The sequence below is a fragment of the Lutjanus erythropterus genome, chromosome 23, assembly GCF_056507025.1.
Source record: "Lutjanus erythropterus isolate fLutEry1 chromosome 23, fLutEry1.hap2, whole genome shotgun sequence".
Lineage (NCBI taxonomy): Eukaryota > Metazoa > Chordata > Actinopteri > Lutjaniformes > Lutjanidae > Lutjanus > Lutjanus erythropterus.
In genome coordinates this window covers 26606482-26623971 of record NC_139339.1, presented here as the reverse complement: position 1 = coordinate 26623971, position 17490 = coordinate 26606482, and the positions used below count along the sequence as shown (strand labels likewise).

The following is a 17490-nucleotide window of genomic DNA, read 5'->3' as shown; positions in this document are numbered from 1 at the left end:
TTGGCTATGCCAGCGTGGGTGCAAGTAGCCACATTAGCTATTTACACCTAAGGTGCAAATAGCATCGTTGCTGTGGACATCTGGGTGTTTGTCTCTGCCCTACTAGGCCACCTACAACTGAGTATAAATAGTCACCTTGTCTTGCATGTACAGTGTTTTAATTGTTGAGGTCTACAGCCATGTCTATTTATATTAATGTACATAGGTGCAGATTTTTATTGTAATGACAGCATCTTGCTAATGAGTTTATTTAATTCATTTGTGAAAATAAAACATCCCTGGTGTGATGCTTTCAGCCTGTTCAGATCTCAGTCATCTCAGTCCCCAGGTTGGTTGGTGGAGAGTCTTTGATACTACCACTGGGGTGCGCCAAAGTCAGCCAAATCAATTTGAACTGACAATAAACACTTTTGTTGTCTTAATGAATCATAATCCTAATTCTCCAGCTTGATAACAAAACAGAGTTTTAACTATGAAAATATCATCACAAAAAACAGCCATTGGCAGTTTAAGCTGAAACATATGAGCATGGGTCTGTTAAAGTCTGCAGCAGTCACTCTGCTCTATAGTCATGGAGTCTGAAGCTCATGTCTGACACTAGAGAGGCAGGTGAAGGGAGTAATGGGAACAGGCCCAGCGGCGCACAGGTTTGCCCACCCTGCCGATGACAGGAAGTTTGTGGGCATAGGCACGAGGTGGGACAGCAGAAAGAGGTGGGGTCGGGGCAAAAGTGGTCTGGAAGGGGCGGCGGCCTTGGCAGCGGCGTCCCATCTGTCGCCCACCGATGAGGAAGGAGAACGCTGGAGGCCCCGTCTGAGGAGAGGTGAAGCGAGCTTTGGGGAAAACGTCCCGAGAAAGACCTGCTGAACGCTGGCCCGAACGTGACGAGGATGATCTGGAGCGCTGCACAGAAGAGGAGGAGGAAGAGGAGGAGGAGCGAGCCAGGGACCTGAAGGAGTAAAGAAAGTCAGATATACTCAGTACTGCACACCCAACAGTTTAGATTTCAAAGATGCCCCACCCCTTTTTGCTCTGTGCTGCAATAACAGTTGAGTAAGCTTGGTACCCAGCGGAACCTCAGTCAATATACTCCTTTCCTGTTTTGTGCTCTTAGATATGTTATGTGCTCAGCTGTGTTAAAAACACAATTTGTAGATGCATTAGCAGCTAGATGTAACTAACTAGCTAACAACTGATGTGGATTAGCTACCTAGTTAGCAAGTTAGCATTAGCTATCAGATGTTTTCATCAGATGCTTTGCTAGCATTAGCTAACTTAGGTGTGACAAAATCACTTTTACCATCTTCAAAATGTGGTTTTCTTTTCAACACGAACAGGTCGAGCACAGAGTTGATCTAAGTACAGAGAAAGGTAACCGAAGTTCTGTAGAGTAAGGAAGGGTCAATTGTTTCTTTACCTTCCTGATCCAGTAGCTGCCAGGCTAGGCGGGGCTGGATCAGTGCGAGGACTCCCATCCTGCCTGGGGCTGATGTTGAGGTTGGCGGTCAGCTGTGGCATCTTTCGGGTGGTGTCGGGGTTGGAGGCAGGGCCGGGGGGTTCCTTCCTGGCGTCACTGGGCTGGGATGGGGTGCAGGGAGGGTAGCTGCCAAACCCCGGCCCCGTACTGAACCTGACAGCCAGGCTGTCTCCAAAGAAGGAGTAGAGCTCACAGTACATGTCGGGCAGAGGGACTGGTGTCCACTCCTCCCAGGGACAGCCGGCCCCTCCTGCCTGGAGGTGGCTGGCGATTCCCAGGGCGGCCTCTGACAGGGGCTCCGGAGGGGGGCTGAGGCCGGGGGAGCTCACCCTGTAACCCATAGCACCCACCACAGAGCCGGGCTGCCCACTGGAGCCTCCCTCTGCTGGCTGAGACAGAGACAGAGCCTTCATCTTCAGCAGCCGCTCTACTGCCACCTGCAGGACACACAAGGACATGTTAATTGTTGAGATTACAGCAGAATGGTTTACATTTAAGGATGTAATTAAAGCAGTGCATTGCTGCAGTGTGTGGGGGGTGTTTAGATCATAATTGCTTGAAACAATTAGGAAATAAAGTTTTATTTCTCTGATTTGCAGCTTTCTACCAGCGCTGAGCGCTGCTTCTCTGCATTCAGTTTGTTCCTTACCGCCCGTGTCCAATGAGGTCGTCAAAATAGAACACCTTTACAATAAAAGTAATTCATTGGGCTGCAGTAACTGAAGAGGTGCATGTTGTATCCCTGGAGAAACTGACTGTCCTTAGATGAAAAAGAAATGGTTTGAAATTAAAGTCAATGTGGGAAAAAGAAAAACAGACGAAGAAGAAAGAAGGAAACAGGAGGAGAATAAGGAACAGCTGATCTGTCAGCCCAAGATAAGAGACTCACCACAACTATTCAAAATATCCACAAGTGGGATAAGAAATGTATGATTAAACCCTAAAACAAGTAAAACAAAGCAAGATAAATCATCCATAAAACACTTCTATTAAAGCTTTTATTAATAAATGCAGTTTTGAGATGTCCTGCATTTATTTAAAGGTGTGTTTCAACATTTTAAGACAAGGGGTGCCTGGGTAGCTCAATTGGTAAGAGGACTGTTGAAGACCCCTCCTCTGAGGTCTTGCTGGTGCTGGTAAGTCTTTCATTGTGTATGCCACATAATGTAGATACTTGCTATTGAATAAAACAAAGTGTATAGGGGCAAGTAAAGATTGACTTTGGGCGGGCAGATTTCTGACATAAACGTCAGACCTTGAAATGTACATTTAGATGTTGTGCAGAATAGGAAGTGACATTTTGAATGATGGGAAGTGACAAGAGTTTGATTGAAATGAGGAATGGCAGCAGTTTAAATGAGACAGGGAGTGACTGTGTTTGTCTAAAAGAGGTGGAGAGAGACAGCAGCCTTTCTGAACGAGATGATGAGTGACAGTTTGAATGAAATGGTACAGGAGATAAACAGGCAACAGATAGCGCTGTCAGTCCTTATAAAACTCTCATCAGTCAGGATTTTGTGGAATCAAGAAAAACAGGAGTCTTACAGTGGATCAGTTTATGAAAGGACTTTAGCTGCTGCAGTACTGACCAGGATGGCTCCGTAGACTTTGTGTCCATCTGCTTTGACCTGAGCGTTGGAAACGGAGTAGTCATCCAGCACAGCCTGCAGGTTCGCCCAGTAGGCAGGAAGGTGTGGAAAGAGCACTCTCTCAACAGCCTGTCCACACAAAAACACACACAGGTCAATGCAGATTATTCTCACACAGATAACTGAATACTGACGTCGACACAAAAAATACTTAGAGCAATGAAATGGATCTGTTTGGTGAACATACCTTCCACCCCAGAGCATGAAGGCCCACCACAGCTCCGTAGTGGGAGCAGAGTGGTCTCACTGGGTCAGACAGAACCTTCTGGAGCGACAGCAGGATCTGATGATAGAGACCGCTCACCAGATCACCATGAGTCCTACACAGAGACACAAGAATACAGGAGAAGGAATACTTTGACTGGACACTCACCAGGTAGAATGATAGTTTGTTAATGCTATTCTGTGTCTGGCTGCTTACTAAACTAGCAATTATTTTCATCGTTACAATCATCGTTAATCTGTTGATCATTTTCCTGATTACTCCTGTCACACTCTTGAAAGTTGAGACACTTTTCAAGTATTTCCAGTAATGATTATTTTCATTATTGATTAATCTGTCAGTTATTTTCTTGATTGATTGATTAGTTGTTTGGTCCATAAAATGTCAGAAAATGGTAAAGAAAAGTCCAAGATGACGTCCTCAAATGTCTTGTTTTGTCCACAACTCAAAAATATTTACTTTATTGTCAGAGAGAAGTAAAGAAACCAGAAAATATTCACATTTAAGAAGCTGGAAGCTGAAAATTTGACCAAAACAATTATTACATAATCAAAACAGTTGACAATTAATTTAGTCTTCGATTAATCTTTGCAGGTTTGAACGACTCACCAGAAGATGTGGCTGAGCAGCAGGGCTGCGTAGTCCCTGAGGGTCCAGTGGTCGTTGAGCGGGTTGATGGAGGCCGCCAGTGGCTCTAAGATGCAGTACATGACACTGGACACCAGGCTGCGCACGTACGAGCCCAGGTACAGGTACGGGTTCTGGACCAGGCTCTTCACCATGTGGAGGAGCCTGTTGAGCTGCTCCAGATCGTGGCTCACTGACTTCACCTGCACACAAACACCACTGGATGAATGGAGGAAGGAAAAAAAGACAAAATACACTGTACAACAGGAACAACTACCACATACCATTTGATGTGTTCATTTTATTTATTCTTTTATTTTCATATTTGCTTTCAGTCTCTTTGATTTAAAAGACAGATTGAACGTGTACGGATGGACAAATATTTCAGCATGTGTTTACAAAGGTAAAGGAGTGTGTAGGTACAGGAAACATGAATATGAGATTACAAAGAGAGAAGGACGGAAACATGGAAGGATATGAACAGGTCAGTTGGAGTAAGCACACTACCCAGAAACCAATCTGTTTTCTTCATCATAGACTTCTCTCCATCACCTTGGATTTTGTTGACTTTTTATTTATATGTTGTCTATTTTATTTACGTCCAATTTTGCATCTGAAGAGTTTCATCGATTAAAGGGAGCAGGAGAGAAAAGGAAAAGGTATGAGACAATAAAAAACCTGGAGGCCATATGAACTAAGGCTGGTTAAAAAAAAACAACAAAAAAACAAAAAACAAAAAAAACAATTTGATATATACTTTTGATATGTCTTTTCTTCCACACATGTGTGGTACAGCCTGCACTTTTTACCCTGTTAGTCTAGTGTGACCAGGCTTTGGCATGAGATCTGGCTTGGCATGAGATTTCACAAATTTTAGTGTGTTGGTCATGTTTAATAAAAAGCACATTAGTAATGTGTTAATGTAAACCTTTATATTTATAATAATGCACCAGGTTAGAGGATTCCTTGTACAATTTACAGCATCAGATTCTCTGAAAATCTCTTTCCAATCCAAGCAAAATTGGAATTGTAACTTAAATATACCCAACCAAATTGATATTGAATTGAATCGAATCGGGACCTTGTGATGTGAATCAAATCGATTTGGGAAATATGATTTGATACCAGCCCTAATATTAAGATTGGTCTAAGTCATACCATTGACAGTTAAAGCCAGGAGCAAAAGATGGGAGTCTCAGGAAAATGGACATTTTATGCCTGGCAACAAAAATGACTAAAAACAGTATGTGTGCTGTATTTATGGACTTTATGCACTCCTGATTATTTTGATGTAATACATGGCTTTGTTAATACTCAATTCTGATTGTTATTTCTGTATAGCAGACTGTTGCTATGTATAAGTATGGACACAGTTTTGACCATAGACTCAAAATATCAAATATTTTTTGGGGGGAAGTAACTGTGTAATAAAAGCTTTGTTGTTTCCTGCATCACCCTGTCGGGATTTATTTCACAATAATGGCCTGTACACTGTACATTATCCCTTACTAAATCCACCTGTATGACACATGAAAACACAGCCAGTGTGGACCAGCTGTATGCTGAATTGTTCAATAAAAAGAAAAATCTGAAAATAAATAAATAAATGTACCCCTTTAATCTCAAAACTAATTAATTAAAAAAAAAAGTTAAATATCTACAGGATCTGATGATGGACCAACGTACCCCACTGATGACATAAACAAAGTACGGCAGCAGGGCAGCGATCTTGGAGTTGGACTGCAGGTCCAGCAGAGCCACCTGACACACAGAAGAACACATCATATCGTGTTAGTGACATATTGTTTATCCACACAGAGCGTCTGCACGTGTTGATCGGCCGTCTACCTTCATGAGGTGGGGGTCCTCTCCCAGGATGGCCCGTGTGATCTGCTGGTAGTACTTCAACAGGTCGTCTGACAGAGACTGCACTGCTGTAGGAACTGTGACGAGACAACAGACAGGTCAGTTATTAAGGTTTTGATGCAGTAGAAATAATGTTGCCTGTTTTTACAATATAAAATAAATCCAACAGGACGTGTCTTCCTTTAAGTCTTTCCTTCATCCCACTGGTTTGTCAATACATCATAACCAATAATGACACATCAGTGATGACTTATGCATTCATTGTTATATAAGAGGGGGGACCTGGGACAGTAGTAACATTTTTTGTTTAAGCTCAGAACCTCTGACACTGTTCATGCTAGATGTGTCTTTGACACACAGCACAAAGAAGACTCTACAAGGACTTCTACTACACAATCACAAATTATGTGAATAAATGTCAAATACAAGGTGTTGCAACCTACCCCACTACTGGAATGAGCTGTAATACACACTGGGGATAGATGTAAGCTGATCCACACTATCCAATTTATAAAAGAACTTTATATAATAAATACAATAAACAGCTTTGAATAAAGTGAACAATTTAAAGTGAGCAAAAAAAAATTTAGACTAAAACATGACTAAAGTTAAGAGACTGAAATTGTGACTAAAACTATGACTAAAGTTTTACAAAAACTATGACTGAAATTAAAGTTCCACTGACTAAATCTTGACTAAAACAAACCAAAAAAAAGACAGAAGACTAAATGTGACTAAAACTCAACAAAATTTTCAGTAAGTGACAAAGATTCAAACTACATTAATAATTCTTGCCAACATTAACACTGAAATACATCCCCCATTAATTGGTCAATGTCCGCCAAAAAAAGTTGAAAAATGTTCTACTTTATAACATTTGTCTTGTGTTCATGTGCATGTCCACTAGGCTGAACACTGTGTGTTATTTCCTTGAAAATAAATGGAGGAGAGGCAACACTGTATTGTCCCAGTTCATTTATAGTGTAGCTGAGTCTCACCTGTCCCCTGAGGCTCCAGGTTGCCTTTCCCGTCCAGGTAAGACACGTTCACTGACCGAAAAAGAAAACAAAAAAAATTATTAATCAAAGATTCCGTTTGATTCAAAGACCTGGTTCATTAACTTTCAGCATTAAGCAGCCCATTTACACCTGGTGTTAAAATGGGACCTGAATCTGGATACATTATCCAGATCTGACCTTGACTTTGTGTTTACACCAGGGTTTCTAAAATGGATTTACAATCAATTTTCATCTCAAGTATGACTTAAGTTACAAATTTGCTTCTCACAACCTGCTTAAACAAGCATTTTTATACTCAGTATCTTTTATGAATCAAACTGCACACTGTCAGAAACGACCTTCAGACTAAGTTCAAGTGCAAATCTAAGAACACTTTTATAAGTGGTATTTTTCAGGTTTTCTCATTATCCTCCTTGAGATCAGATCTCTGTCCTCCAGAGTAAAACTTGCATTTGGCTTACAAAAACACGCACAATCAACTGTGATAAACAGGTCCTACACACCACCATGTGACATCTCGGGCCCTGGAGAAGGGTTTTTGTCTCATGTACAGTATATTAATAATGTTCATGGGAGCATTACCACATGTGCAGACTTCAATTTGGCTTTTTTCTAATGTGAGATGGCAGCAAGCCAGAGTTTCATGAGCTGCTGAGCTCAGGGAAGCTTATGAACTTTATGAAACGCTGTCTACGACATATTCTTAATTATTTGTCCCCTCTGGTGAATTTGGTAACTTTAATACATGAGGTTATTCACTTCATTTAATAAAAAACATGACGTCAGTTTGTCCTGGTGTGTGGGCTACTGTGTGGCCAGACTAATCATCTGGTTTGTTAACAGCAGCTCAGCTACACAGGTGAGTGAACCACACACCATCACACAAGAAAATATTGCTACACTTGAGTATCACTATATTAAGTTTTGAGATACTGTATCCATTCTCAAAAACACTGTATCTTGGTATCATGATATGTGCAAAGATTTGTGGTAGTGGTTTATTTGTCAGTAGCTGATGACAGTGTGGTGGCTCGTACCTCGCACCATGGTCTCAGCACAGCCTTTGGGAATGTTGGTGGCCAGAGCCAGCTCCACCAGGTTGATGTCCCGATCCTCAACGAAGAACAGCTCTCCTTCTTTCACCGAGCGGAAAGGAAGAGCATCCTGGGCCCCGTAGCCACAGATGGCCTGATGAACACAGAGATAAAGAAGTTTAAGGCGGCCATATGTCATATCGCACTGACCACACAGACTGACACACTGGGAGAGATGACTGATGACAGCAACTCAGTCACCTCCACGTTGCTCCAGCGCAGAGCTCTGTTGAAGTCCTCCACTGTCAGCTTCCTCCTCTTGGCGTGTCTCATGAACTGAGAGCTGCTCTGTGGGTCCAAAACAACACACCATCAATATGCATACTGTATAAAGAGCCTCTGCACATTCTGAATATTACAAATCCATTCAGCAGTACAAAGATGTATTCTGGGTGGAATAACACTCGACAGCACTGACCTGCGTGGCCTCCCTGAGCCTGTAACACACGTCCTCAGCCAGCAGAGCAGTCACGTCGTCGCTGAGCTCCACGCCTGCACTCTCAGCCATGAGTTTGACAGACTCCCGGGAGACCTCAGCAAAGCGGCGCTCCTCCCGGTCTGCCATGCTCACGGCGAGCTCTCAGAAACTGGTGAGAAAAAGAACCTTACATTAACTCCGGCTTTTGCGACAAGTCTTTTTGAGCATCAGCCTGCAGCTGCCACTTTAAAAGGACAGTTCACCCCAAAATCAAGTCCTATTTATCCATCTAGACAGTTTTGGTGTGAGTTGCAGACAGTTTTTTTTTTTTTTTTTTGCACAGGCTGTAAACATTAACAATGTCCTCCTCAACTGAGCTGTAGCCTCTCATCCATGAGTACATGCTCACTTCCTTTTGCACAGGGATACAGTTGCCCAGTTAAGATCATTATAAATGAATATAGAATAAATTTATATACATATACATGCTCAAAATGTTTAAATCAGATGTTATTGTGCTATAAACAATTAAAATTATATTTCATGACAGACTTCTACAGAAGGGAGACAAATTAAAGGTTCATGTTTCAAAATGTGTCACCTATCTGTAAGTAGACTTGGCATCCTTGTTTTTTCATCAAATGGTCTGAAAATAACAGGGGTTGTTTAACACTATGATCTTCACAACTAAAATAAAATAAAAATAAATAGTAAATAGTAATAAATAGTAATTTGATTGAATTATGAGTGTTATTTTTTTTTAATTTAGTAACGTTCGTTGTCCTCTGGGGTCCAAAAATACTCCACAGCAAAAGGGGTGCAAGTATTGAGTATGAGTATTTTCTTTCCTGACAACTTTAACTACTAATACTTTTACTCCCTACATTTTAACACAACCAGCTACTGTCTACTCCTTACATTAATACATTTGAGAGAATTTATCAAGTGTTTTGTTTTTTCATTTTTAATCGTTCTTACACACATATCTGTACTTCTTCTCTGCACCTCACACCAAAACTATACAGACAGATAAACAGTACTAGAGGTAAGAGGAAAAATATGTATTTTTGATTTTGTGGTGAGCTATCTCTTTAAAACTTAACGATTATTAAATCGATTGATGATTATTAAAATCGAGTCAAGCTTGATGGATCAGCTATATCCCGAATTTGTAAAAACATGTGTTGGATTCGCTGCATGTCTTGACTTTTGGTGCAAGAGTTGTGTATTGGTGATTACACATCACTAATTGTTAAATTATCACATTTTTCAATAGGATTTGGTTTACAGTTCTTTCTGAGCGCGGACACGCTCCCTGAATGCTAACTAAATGAAGGTGGATTCCGTCTATCAGCTGGAACAAACGATTAAAATGTGACTAAAGTGACATTCGTTAAAGTTATTATAATGTAAAGACATCTACGACTGTAGTCTCTTCCAATATTATTCATACAAAAGCAAAATAAAATGTGGAGCAACCAAATAACGTTACTAGCCTGAGCCATAACGTTACCAGGTTGTAGCTAAGCTACATATGATGCTAACAGCATGCTGTCTAAAAACAGACAGAAAATAATGCAAGGTAACACCTTTAATATTGGAACTGGACTTTACCTTCTCAGCTAGAACGACCCAATGTTGAGTGTGTTCAGTCAGTAGGATAGTTTACATGAGTGTAGCTACTTTCCACACCAGAAGCACCATTAGCACTGTCAAGTTAGCAACCATGAGACGGTGCATCCGTAAAGCCTTTCAAAATAAAGCAAAACTGAAGCGCCCATTATTGAGTAATATGCCGCGCATTTGTGGTCAAAATAAAACATACTACGGACGTGACTGTAAAACATTTGAATTGATTGGTTTTCAAAGATTTCATCGATTTAAATTAATTAAATTTACTAAAAACTCACAACATCCGGTTTGATTCCGGCTAACTTTACTCTGCTACCGCTAAATGTTGATGCTTTCCGTATACTAGGAGGCGAAGACTAATGATTGGTCGATTGAGGAACATTGGGAGACGCTGATTGGTTAGTTGAATACCAGCCAGACATAGGCGGCTGATGAGCGAGAATGAAGGGATCTTTCTATTCTACTTTAATAACTTAAAAAGAAATTAATGTGAAAGCACGTAAAAGTCTGCGTGGTGTTTACCTTATTCTGAAAATGAACTGAAAATAAATTTTGGAAATATGTATTCAACACACTTCAGCCAAACTACCTGAATGTCCAAAACTGAGTACATTCTTTGTTCTCTGAGATTCCAAGGCTTAATGATAAACTAAGAAAAGGATTGTTTTCCCTCTTCTTGGAGCTAAATATACAATATCACTCTACTGATCAGTGGCTAAAAACCTCTCACAATGCCTTGTCTTAGACAGTAGTGGACAAAGTACTCAACCCCAGTACTTGAGTTGAAGCATTGATACTCCTGGTCAAATATTACTCAACTACAAGTGAAAGTTGATCAGTCAAAATTTTACTCAAGTTGCTTAACTGTAAGTTGTTCTCCAAGTCTGTTAAATAACAAATTTCTTTCTGTCTTCAGGAGCAGTATTTACATTAATTATGTGGTATTTTCACCATGATAAAAACAATCCAACATTAAAAGCCTACCTGGAATTATTTCTTTTTCTAATCATAATAACATCTTGTGATTTAATTCTCCTGCCATCACCATTACAGAGTTTAGTTTGAATGAAAGAGGAGAGCTTGCTTGTTCTTGTTACAGAGCACAGCTGGATGATGTATTTCTGCTTTTACATCAGTCCCAGTTGAGAGCGGGTACTGTGATTGGTTTCCTTCTGTGAGGAGATTGGTCACACAGCGTGTGAAATGTAGTTGAGTCAAAAGTACAATATTTGTCTTTGAAATGTAGTGGAGTGAGTCAGAAGTCTCCCAAAAACAAATACTCAAGAAAAGCACAGATACTTAAATGTACTTGCCATCTACCACTGGCCTTAGAGAAATGAACCTTTACTACCAAAGCAAGACCTGTTTCCTTTTATGATATATGGGGGATTTTCCTAATAAACTTTGAAAAATAACTATGTGCAACCTTGATAACTACTGGCAGTTACAAGCATGGTTTTAGGTGTGATAACAGCGAGAAGCATCGATGGAAGCGAGTCATCTCAAACAAACAGCAGCTCCTGAAGAGGTTATCCTCCAACAAGCTTCAGCAATTGTTTGATCTGATTGGTTGAAGTTAGCCCATATTAGATGTCAGACAAATGGTTCATCCAGTCACAGCCAAAGTGTTTTTGGAAAGTGCCTGCCCCCCCCCCCCCCCAATCAGTTTAAGCATGACTTCCCAGATTGTTCTGCGTACCATCTGGCATGTCAGGTTAGGGGATCAGCCCCTTATAACATGGACCGTTGCTGTATGCAAGGCATATCGGGAACAATCATGAGTAAACACACTAGCTTGAGTGCAGTGCTAGCACTATAAAAACAGCTCATGTCAAATACGTTACATTTGTTTATTAACTGTCGTTTCTCCCCCCCCATCAGTCTGCAAGTGGCCTTCAGGCAAAGCAAGTTGAGTATCCCTGACCTACAACCTGGTCTTGACATTTATTGACTGAGGGTGCAATGAACACTTTTGCACCTTTGTAGAACCAGGCCTGAAGAGGTTTATTCAGCCACACTTCATTCACTTTGTGGGACCATCAACCTTGCAAGTATTAACATGTAAATCAGTCTGAAAGCCAATAAAGATTACACATTAATCATAACATGAAGGTAAGAGATTAAAATTTGTTTATTCATGAAGCGGTCACATTCATTTACTCCGTTCATTAATAAAGTATTTACAATAGTTAAAGACTTAAATTACAATCATAGCTCCTGCTGTAGTCGTTTCAGGAGACTGACACTTGGACAGACATGTCAGGACTTTAAGACCCAACAGACTGCCTGGTCTGCAACTGAACAGCTACTGACACAAGCTCTGAGTCAAACAACCTCAAGTTAAAAAATAGAATTAATGCCCTCGAGGATCGGGGGTTAAAAAAAAAAAAATAATAAAATAATATACCACAGTAGATTAGATGAGCTGTGGTTGTTCAGTGCTGATGCTGCTTCTATATACATCCACTCAGAGCGCCCTGTTGTCCCAGATCTCCTGAGCCTTGGTGCTCTCAAGCTGCTGCAGGTGGAGGGCCAGTGGCAGCAGCAGGTCACTCAGGTGCTGGCTGGAGAAGGTGAAGGCATTGTGGGCTGTGGCCTCTGCAGGTGGGGTGGTCAGAGGGGAGCTGGATGGTGGTGAAGAGGAGGTTGAAGAGTTGGGTGAGGTGGAGGTGAAGCTGGTGGTGGTAGGGGATGGCAAACCTGAGCTGCTGGGGGATGGCAGAGGGGAGAAGGGCCCCACCTGGGTGTGGTCAGGGGTCTTGATCTTGCTGGGGAGGCCATGCTGGAAGCGGCAGCGTGTTCCATACAGGCAGAACCCGAAGGAGCTGAAGGTGCGGCACAGAGCGCCACGGGGCTTCCACTCCTTGCTCTGTGGTTGGAGCTGGGGGCTTGGAATGGGTGAAGTTTCTTCACTGGCATCAGGCATCTCCAGACTGCCAGAGACCTCTCCAGCCTCGACATGCAGGAAGTTACAGCGGGTGCCGAAAGGACAGATGCCAAAGGAACGGAAGTTGCGGCAGGGGACATTCCTGCGGCGGCGCTGGGCAGGCCGCTGCTCCGTGGGGCTGTGGACGAACAGGCAGCGGCTGCCGTAGTAACAGTAGCCGGTGGTGTGGTAGCTGCGGCACAACTCTGTCTTGTACTTTGGGTGGCGGAAGGGAATGTGGAGCTCGTGGAGGCCGTGGGCGAACTGGCAGCGCTCCGCGTATTTGCAGAAACCTGTCGCCGAGTAGCTGGTGCACAGCTCTGTCTTGTAGCGTGTGGAGCAGACCCACGGGAGGAGGGGAGGGGTGGAGGACTCCACCAGGGGGAGCAGGGCCTTAGCCAGGGAGACTTCACCACCAACTCCATCTGACTCTTCAGTGGACAGCAGGTTGTCCACCATCTCCTCCTCATCCTGGTAGGAAGGCAGGAACAGATCGTCTCTGCTGGTCTGAAAGAAAAGAGGTCAGAGTGTGGTGTGTGTGCATTTTAATAGCCTGCGGTTATGTGAGAAAATTAATGTTAACACCCCTAAACTCAGAGCAAAACAAATACTCACAGGAATCACCAAGTTGTAGAATCAGAAATGATTCACCATATGAAGTATGGTGAATCAAATAAAATAAAGAAATGCTGGGTAAGGCTCTGGTTTTAAAATCCTATTTGGGGACTGAAGGTTGGCAAGGATCAGTGAATATATGGTTAGTCAGAGCTGCAACAGTTAAATGAAACAACCATTTTGAAAGACTAACTTCAGAGAAAAGTAAATTCTGATTCCAGCTCCTACAATGTAAACATTTTCTGGTTTCTTTACTCGGTAAACTGAACTTCTTTAGTTGACAGAAGACATTTCAGGACATGATCTTTGCTGTGGAAGAGTTTTACAAAAGTTTCAGCCCTAGCTGGTAATTTAATTCATCTATTCATCAATTTTTGCTAACACAATGTGCTATTAGGTTGCAATTTGATCTAGATTTAGAAAAGTTCTTTATTAGTATTTTAAGTGTGAAGAAGTCTGGTAAAGCCCTATTTTAGTGATTTTAATTAACACACTGATTCAGCTTTGATGGTGTTTCCAGATTATGACAAAGCTCAAAGTTGGAAGAATGACTTCCCAACTCTGGAAAATGGACCAGTCAGGGAGCACATGAAGGTCTGGATTATGAGTAACCAAGTCACAATTTCTGGAAAGAAACACCACTATTCAAATGTATTTTTTGGTACTTGGGGCCCCACAAATTGAGTGCCATGTAGTCCCATTATATTGACGAAGGCAAACATCTTTATGGTCAAAAAAATCTGCAAGGCAAAGCAAGAAAAACTCTATGGGGAAAAAATATGCCTTTTTGACAAAAATCTAAGTCTTATAGGTTTCAAGTTTATAAAATAAAAACCTACATCTCCTAGACATGGACAGAACCGTGGCCAAATAGACTGAACAATTGCAAAAATAATCAGAACAATAATGCACATGCAGCTCATCTGTGGCAGGTACACCACTCTTTGCTGATCAATCCCACAATGCATCTGACAGTGATGGCACAAAATGTGTCCCAAGTGTCTTCTAGGACATGAATGAAGTGATTTCAGACAACATTGATGTCACATCTGGGATCACATACGTTCTGCCAGCCTCTGAACTCAGGTCAGCCTCCCTGAGGGGTTCTTTAATCTGCTTCTGAATTTCAGAAGATCATTTTTGATTTATTGATTAGCTGTTTGGTTCATAGAGTGTCAAAATACTGGAACATGTTTGTCACCATCTCTCAAAGCTCAAGACAATGTCCTTAATAAAAATATTAAGTTTTTTGTCAGAGAAGTAAAGAAACCAGAAAATATTCACATTTGATTAACTAATCAGAATTTAAATGTTCTTCTTATTATCAAAATAGCAGATATGCAACAATTACACAATTGTTGGTTAAAGTGTCAGAAAATAGTGAAAAATGTCAGTGTTACTCAAAGCCCAAGATGACAACCTCAAATTTATTTGCCTCACAACTCAGATTTGGTTTATTGTCAGAGAATAAAGAAGCCAGTAAATATTTGCATTTCAAGAGATTGTTCACTCAAAACGCAGATTCAGTCATTATCTACTCCCTCATGCTCATTGACGGTCAGGTTTATTTTGTTAGTCCACAAAACACTGCTGGAGTTTCACGGGAAAACAGTATGGCAGAATCTCCCAAACAAGGGAAGTGAATGGTGACCAGTTTCAATCGTAAAAAACTGGAAAGAAACCATTAAATGCCTCCACACTGCTTGTCTGGTGTAATCCAAGTCTCATGTTTGCACACCGTTTGCACACTGTCACACTGCACAAACCCAGTTCAGACAGTGTGCATGTGAATGTGGCTCCGAGCTAAAGATCTACAGTGAAGATCATATATGATCATGTTGTTATACTTGTAGCACTTTTCAAACTCAAGCTAAAAACATGGTGTAAATAACATTTAAGTCAACTTCACATGTTGGGGCTTTGATCCTGTTTTTTGCATTTGAAAACTGGTCACCATTAACTCCCATTGTTGGGAAGATTCTACAACACTTTTCTCCTGTGAAACTCCAGCAGTGTTTTGTGGACTAAGAAACTAAACCTGACCTTCCATCAGCATGAGGGGGGGTAGATAATGACTGAATTTTAATTTCTGGGTAAACTATCCTTTAACGAAGCTGAAATCAGAATTTTGTCTTCTCTTCCTTTAAGATACTCAAAAATTTACTACTCAAACTAATCAATTAAAATTAATTTAACTTCATTTGTTGCAGCTAGTCTTGAATAATTTAATAAAAAAAAGAAAATTCTCTAGTTTTATCTTCTCAAAAGCTCACAACTCAAAGATTCAGTTGACTGTCAAAAGTAAAGAAACCAGAAAATATTCATTTTTGTAGCTAAAAAAAAAATCAGAATTTGTAGATTTGGTTAAAAAAAAATTGCTCAAAACTAGAGCTACAATAAATGAATCAATTTGATAATTAATAATTAAATTAATCATTTGAATAATATTTTAAAAGGAAAATCAAAATTCTTATTTCAGTTTCTTAAACATGAATATTCTCTGGTTTCTTTACTCCTCTGACAGTAAACTGAATCTCAGTAGTGGACAAAGTTTTGAGGATGTTATCTTGGGCTTTGGGAAACAAACATTTTTCACCCATTTTCTGACATTTTTTAAAATCTAACAAGTAATCTGTTAAAGAAAATAACCACATCGATCACTTATGAAAATAGCCACTAGTTGCAGCCCTTCAAAATAGTTGGAAATTTCATGGTTAGCAACTAATCATCAAATTGTTGCAGCTTCGCTACATGTAGACTCCCTCAGACACTGACCCGACAACAAAAAGTGGTGAATTTTCCCTTTAAAGCCTGCACTGAAGAAACCAGACCAGGTATGGTACATTGTAACTTGATATGACAATACAGCAAAAAAGTTATTTATAAAACTTGGTCCTTTTTTAAACAACTTAATTAAATTATTTAAACCCCACAGCAGAGCTGAAAGTTCCATGCTACAATCAATGAAAACGACAATATTGTGTAAAGTGAGGACAGAGTGAGAGACTGACCTCAAACATGTCTGCAGACAGAAGGAGCAGAGCTGCTGGAGATTGTGGAGTTGAGCCCGGCAGACAGCAGCCTCCACACGGTGAGAAGTCCCGCTGAGTTCCTGTTAAACCGTGTGTTAGTGGAGCGGCATGGACCCGAACACTGCTGCTCTGTCCCGGAGTCACAAGCAGAGACTGTCCACTGTCCCTGTTGTCTTTATACGGCCTCGGTCTCCTCCCGCCTTCACCTTCAAACGAGCTTCAGGTGCGCTCCTTCCTGCGTCACGAGCGTGTCTCCAGCGGCCAATCACGGCCACGTGCGGGGAACGTGCTTTATGACGGACCAATCAGGTTAGCAGCTGTGATAACATCAGCGTCATGCTGCATTCACGTTCATTTATTCAGTCAGTCAGAGTGTGTTTGCTGTCACTTGGGATAAAATACATGACTGCATGCAAGGACTCACTGTGGATTACACAACTTTGACGTATAACAAAGCAATAAAATAATAAAACAATACGTGAAATAAAATAGGAAAAATAAAATAAATACAACATAAAATAATGGGAAACATATAATACATAGTGTGCTGATTAAATGTTAGAAGGGCTAGTCATAGACACACTGTCTTTTACAGTGAAATGTAATTTGTCTACGACTAGTGGATGTTCACTATAGGGTTCAATCCACATCCTCAGTGAATACACTGCTGAGTCCCTCTTTCTTTGTTACAGATTTGTTGAAATTAACACCTCAATCAGAAGTAGTTAAAACAAACCTAATTAAAAGCCGTCTGATAGGAACACAGCTGAGCACAAATAGACAAATATTTCCTTTAGCTAAGTTAATCTTTCTTTAAACCATTTTAGTGGAAACACATGTACCAGATGAATCCCAGGGATTTATTCTCACTGCCCCATAGAAAGTTTTTCTGTTTTTAATTTTTGTTCTACA

The 17490-nt window shown here is 40.9% G+C and overlaps 2 protein-coding genes across 2 annotated transcripts; both read right to left on the bottom strand.

Moving 5' to 3' along the window:
- Positions 1 to 270: 270 nt before the first annotated feature.
- Positions 271 to 10109, bottom strand: taf6l (TAF6-like RNA polymerase II, p300/CBP-associated factor (PCAF)-associated factor). Its single transcript, XM_084711896.1, has 12 exons — positions 9988 to 10109; positions 8374 to 8542; positions 8157 to 8243; positions 7899 to 8049; positions 6841 to 6891; positions 5825 to 5919; positions 5663 to 5737; positions 3959 to 4179; positions 3314 to 3446; positions 3067 to 3195; positions 1418 to 1914; positions 271 to 949 (listed from the first exon to the last, which is right to left on the bottom strand). The coding sequence occupies exons 2-12, from the start codon at positions 8518 to 8520 to the stop codon at positions 598 to 600; spliced, it is 1938 nt and encodes a 645-aa protein (XP_084568022.1). The 5' UTR covers positions 8521 to 8542; positions 9988 to 10109; the 3' UTR covers positions 271 to 597.
- Positions 10110 to 12118: 2009 nt separating this feature from the next.
- On the bottom strand, positions 12119 to 16737 carry cth1 (cysteine three histidine 1). The gene is made up of 2 exons (XM_084712996.1): positions 16558 to 16737; positions 12119 to 13438 (listed from the first exon to the last, which is right to left on the bottom strand). Exons 1-2 carry the CDS (start codon positions 16564 to 16566, stop codon positions 12473 to 12475), a joined length of 975 nt encoding a protein of 324 aa, XP_084569122.1. The 5' UTR covers positions 16567 to 16737; the 3' UTR covers positions 12119 to 12472.
- Between the last annotated feature and the right edge of the window lie 753 nt (positions 16738 to 17490).

What these genes read in the sequence shown, in the direction of transcription:
- taf6l (XM_084711896.1), bottom strand. Translation starts at nt 8,520, where the DNA reads ATGGCAGACCGGGAGGAGCGCCGCTTTGCTGAGGTCTCCCGGGAGTCT. An exon ending in AGGACCCCCACCTCATGAAG is followed by an intron (nt 5,738 to 5,824) that starts GTAGACGGCCGA and finishes TCTGTGTGTCAG; the next exon opens with GTGGCTCTGCTGGACCTGCA. An exon ending in TTCATGCTCTGGGGTGGAAG is followed by an intron (nt 3,196 to 3,313) that starts GTATGTTCACCA and finishes TTGTGTGGACAG; the next exon opens with GCTGTTGAGAGAGTGCTCTT.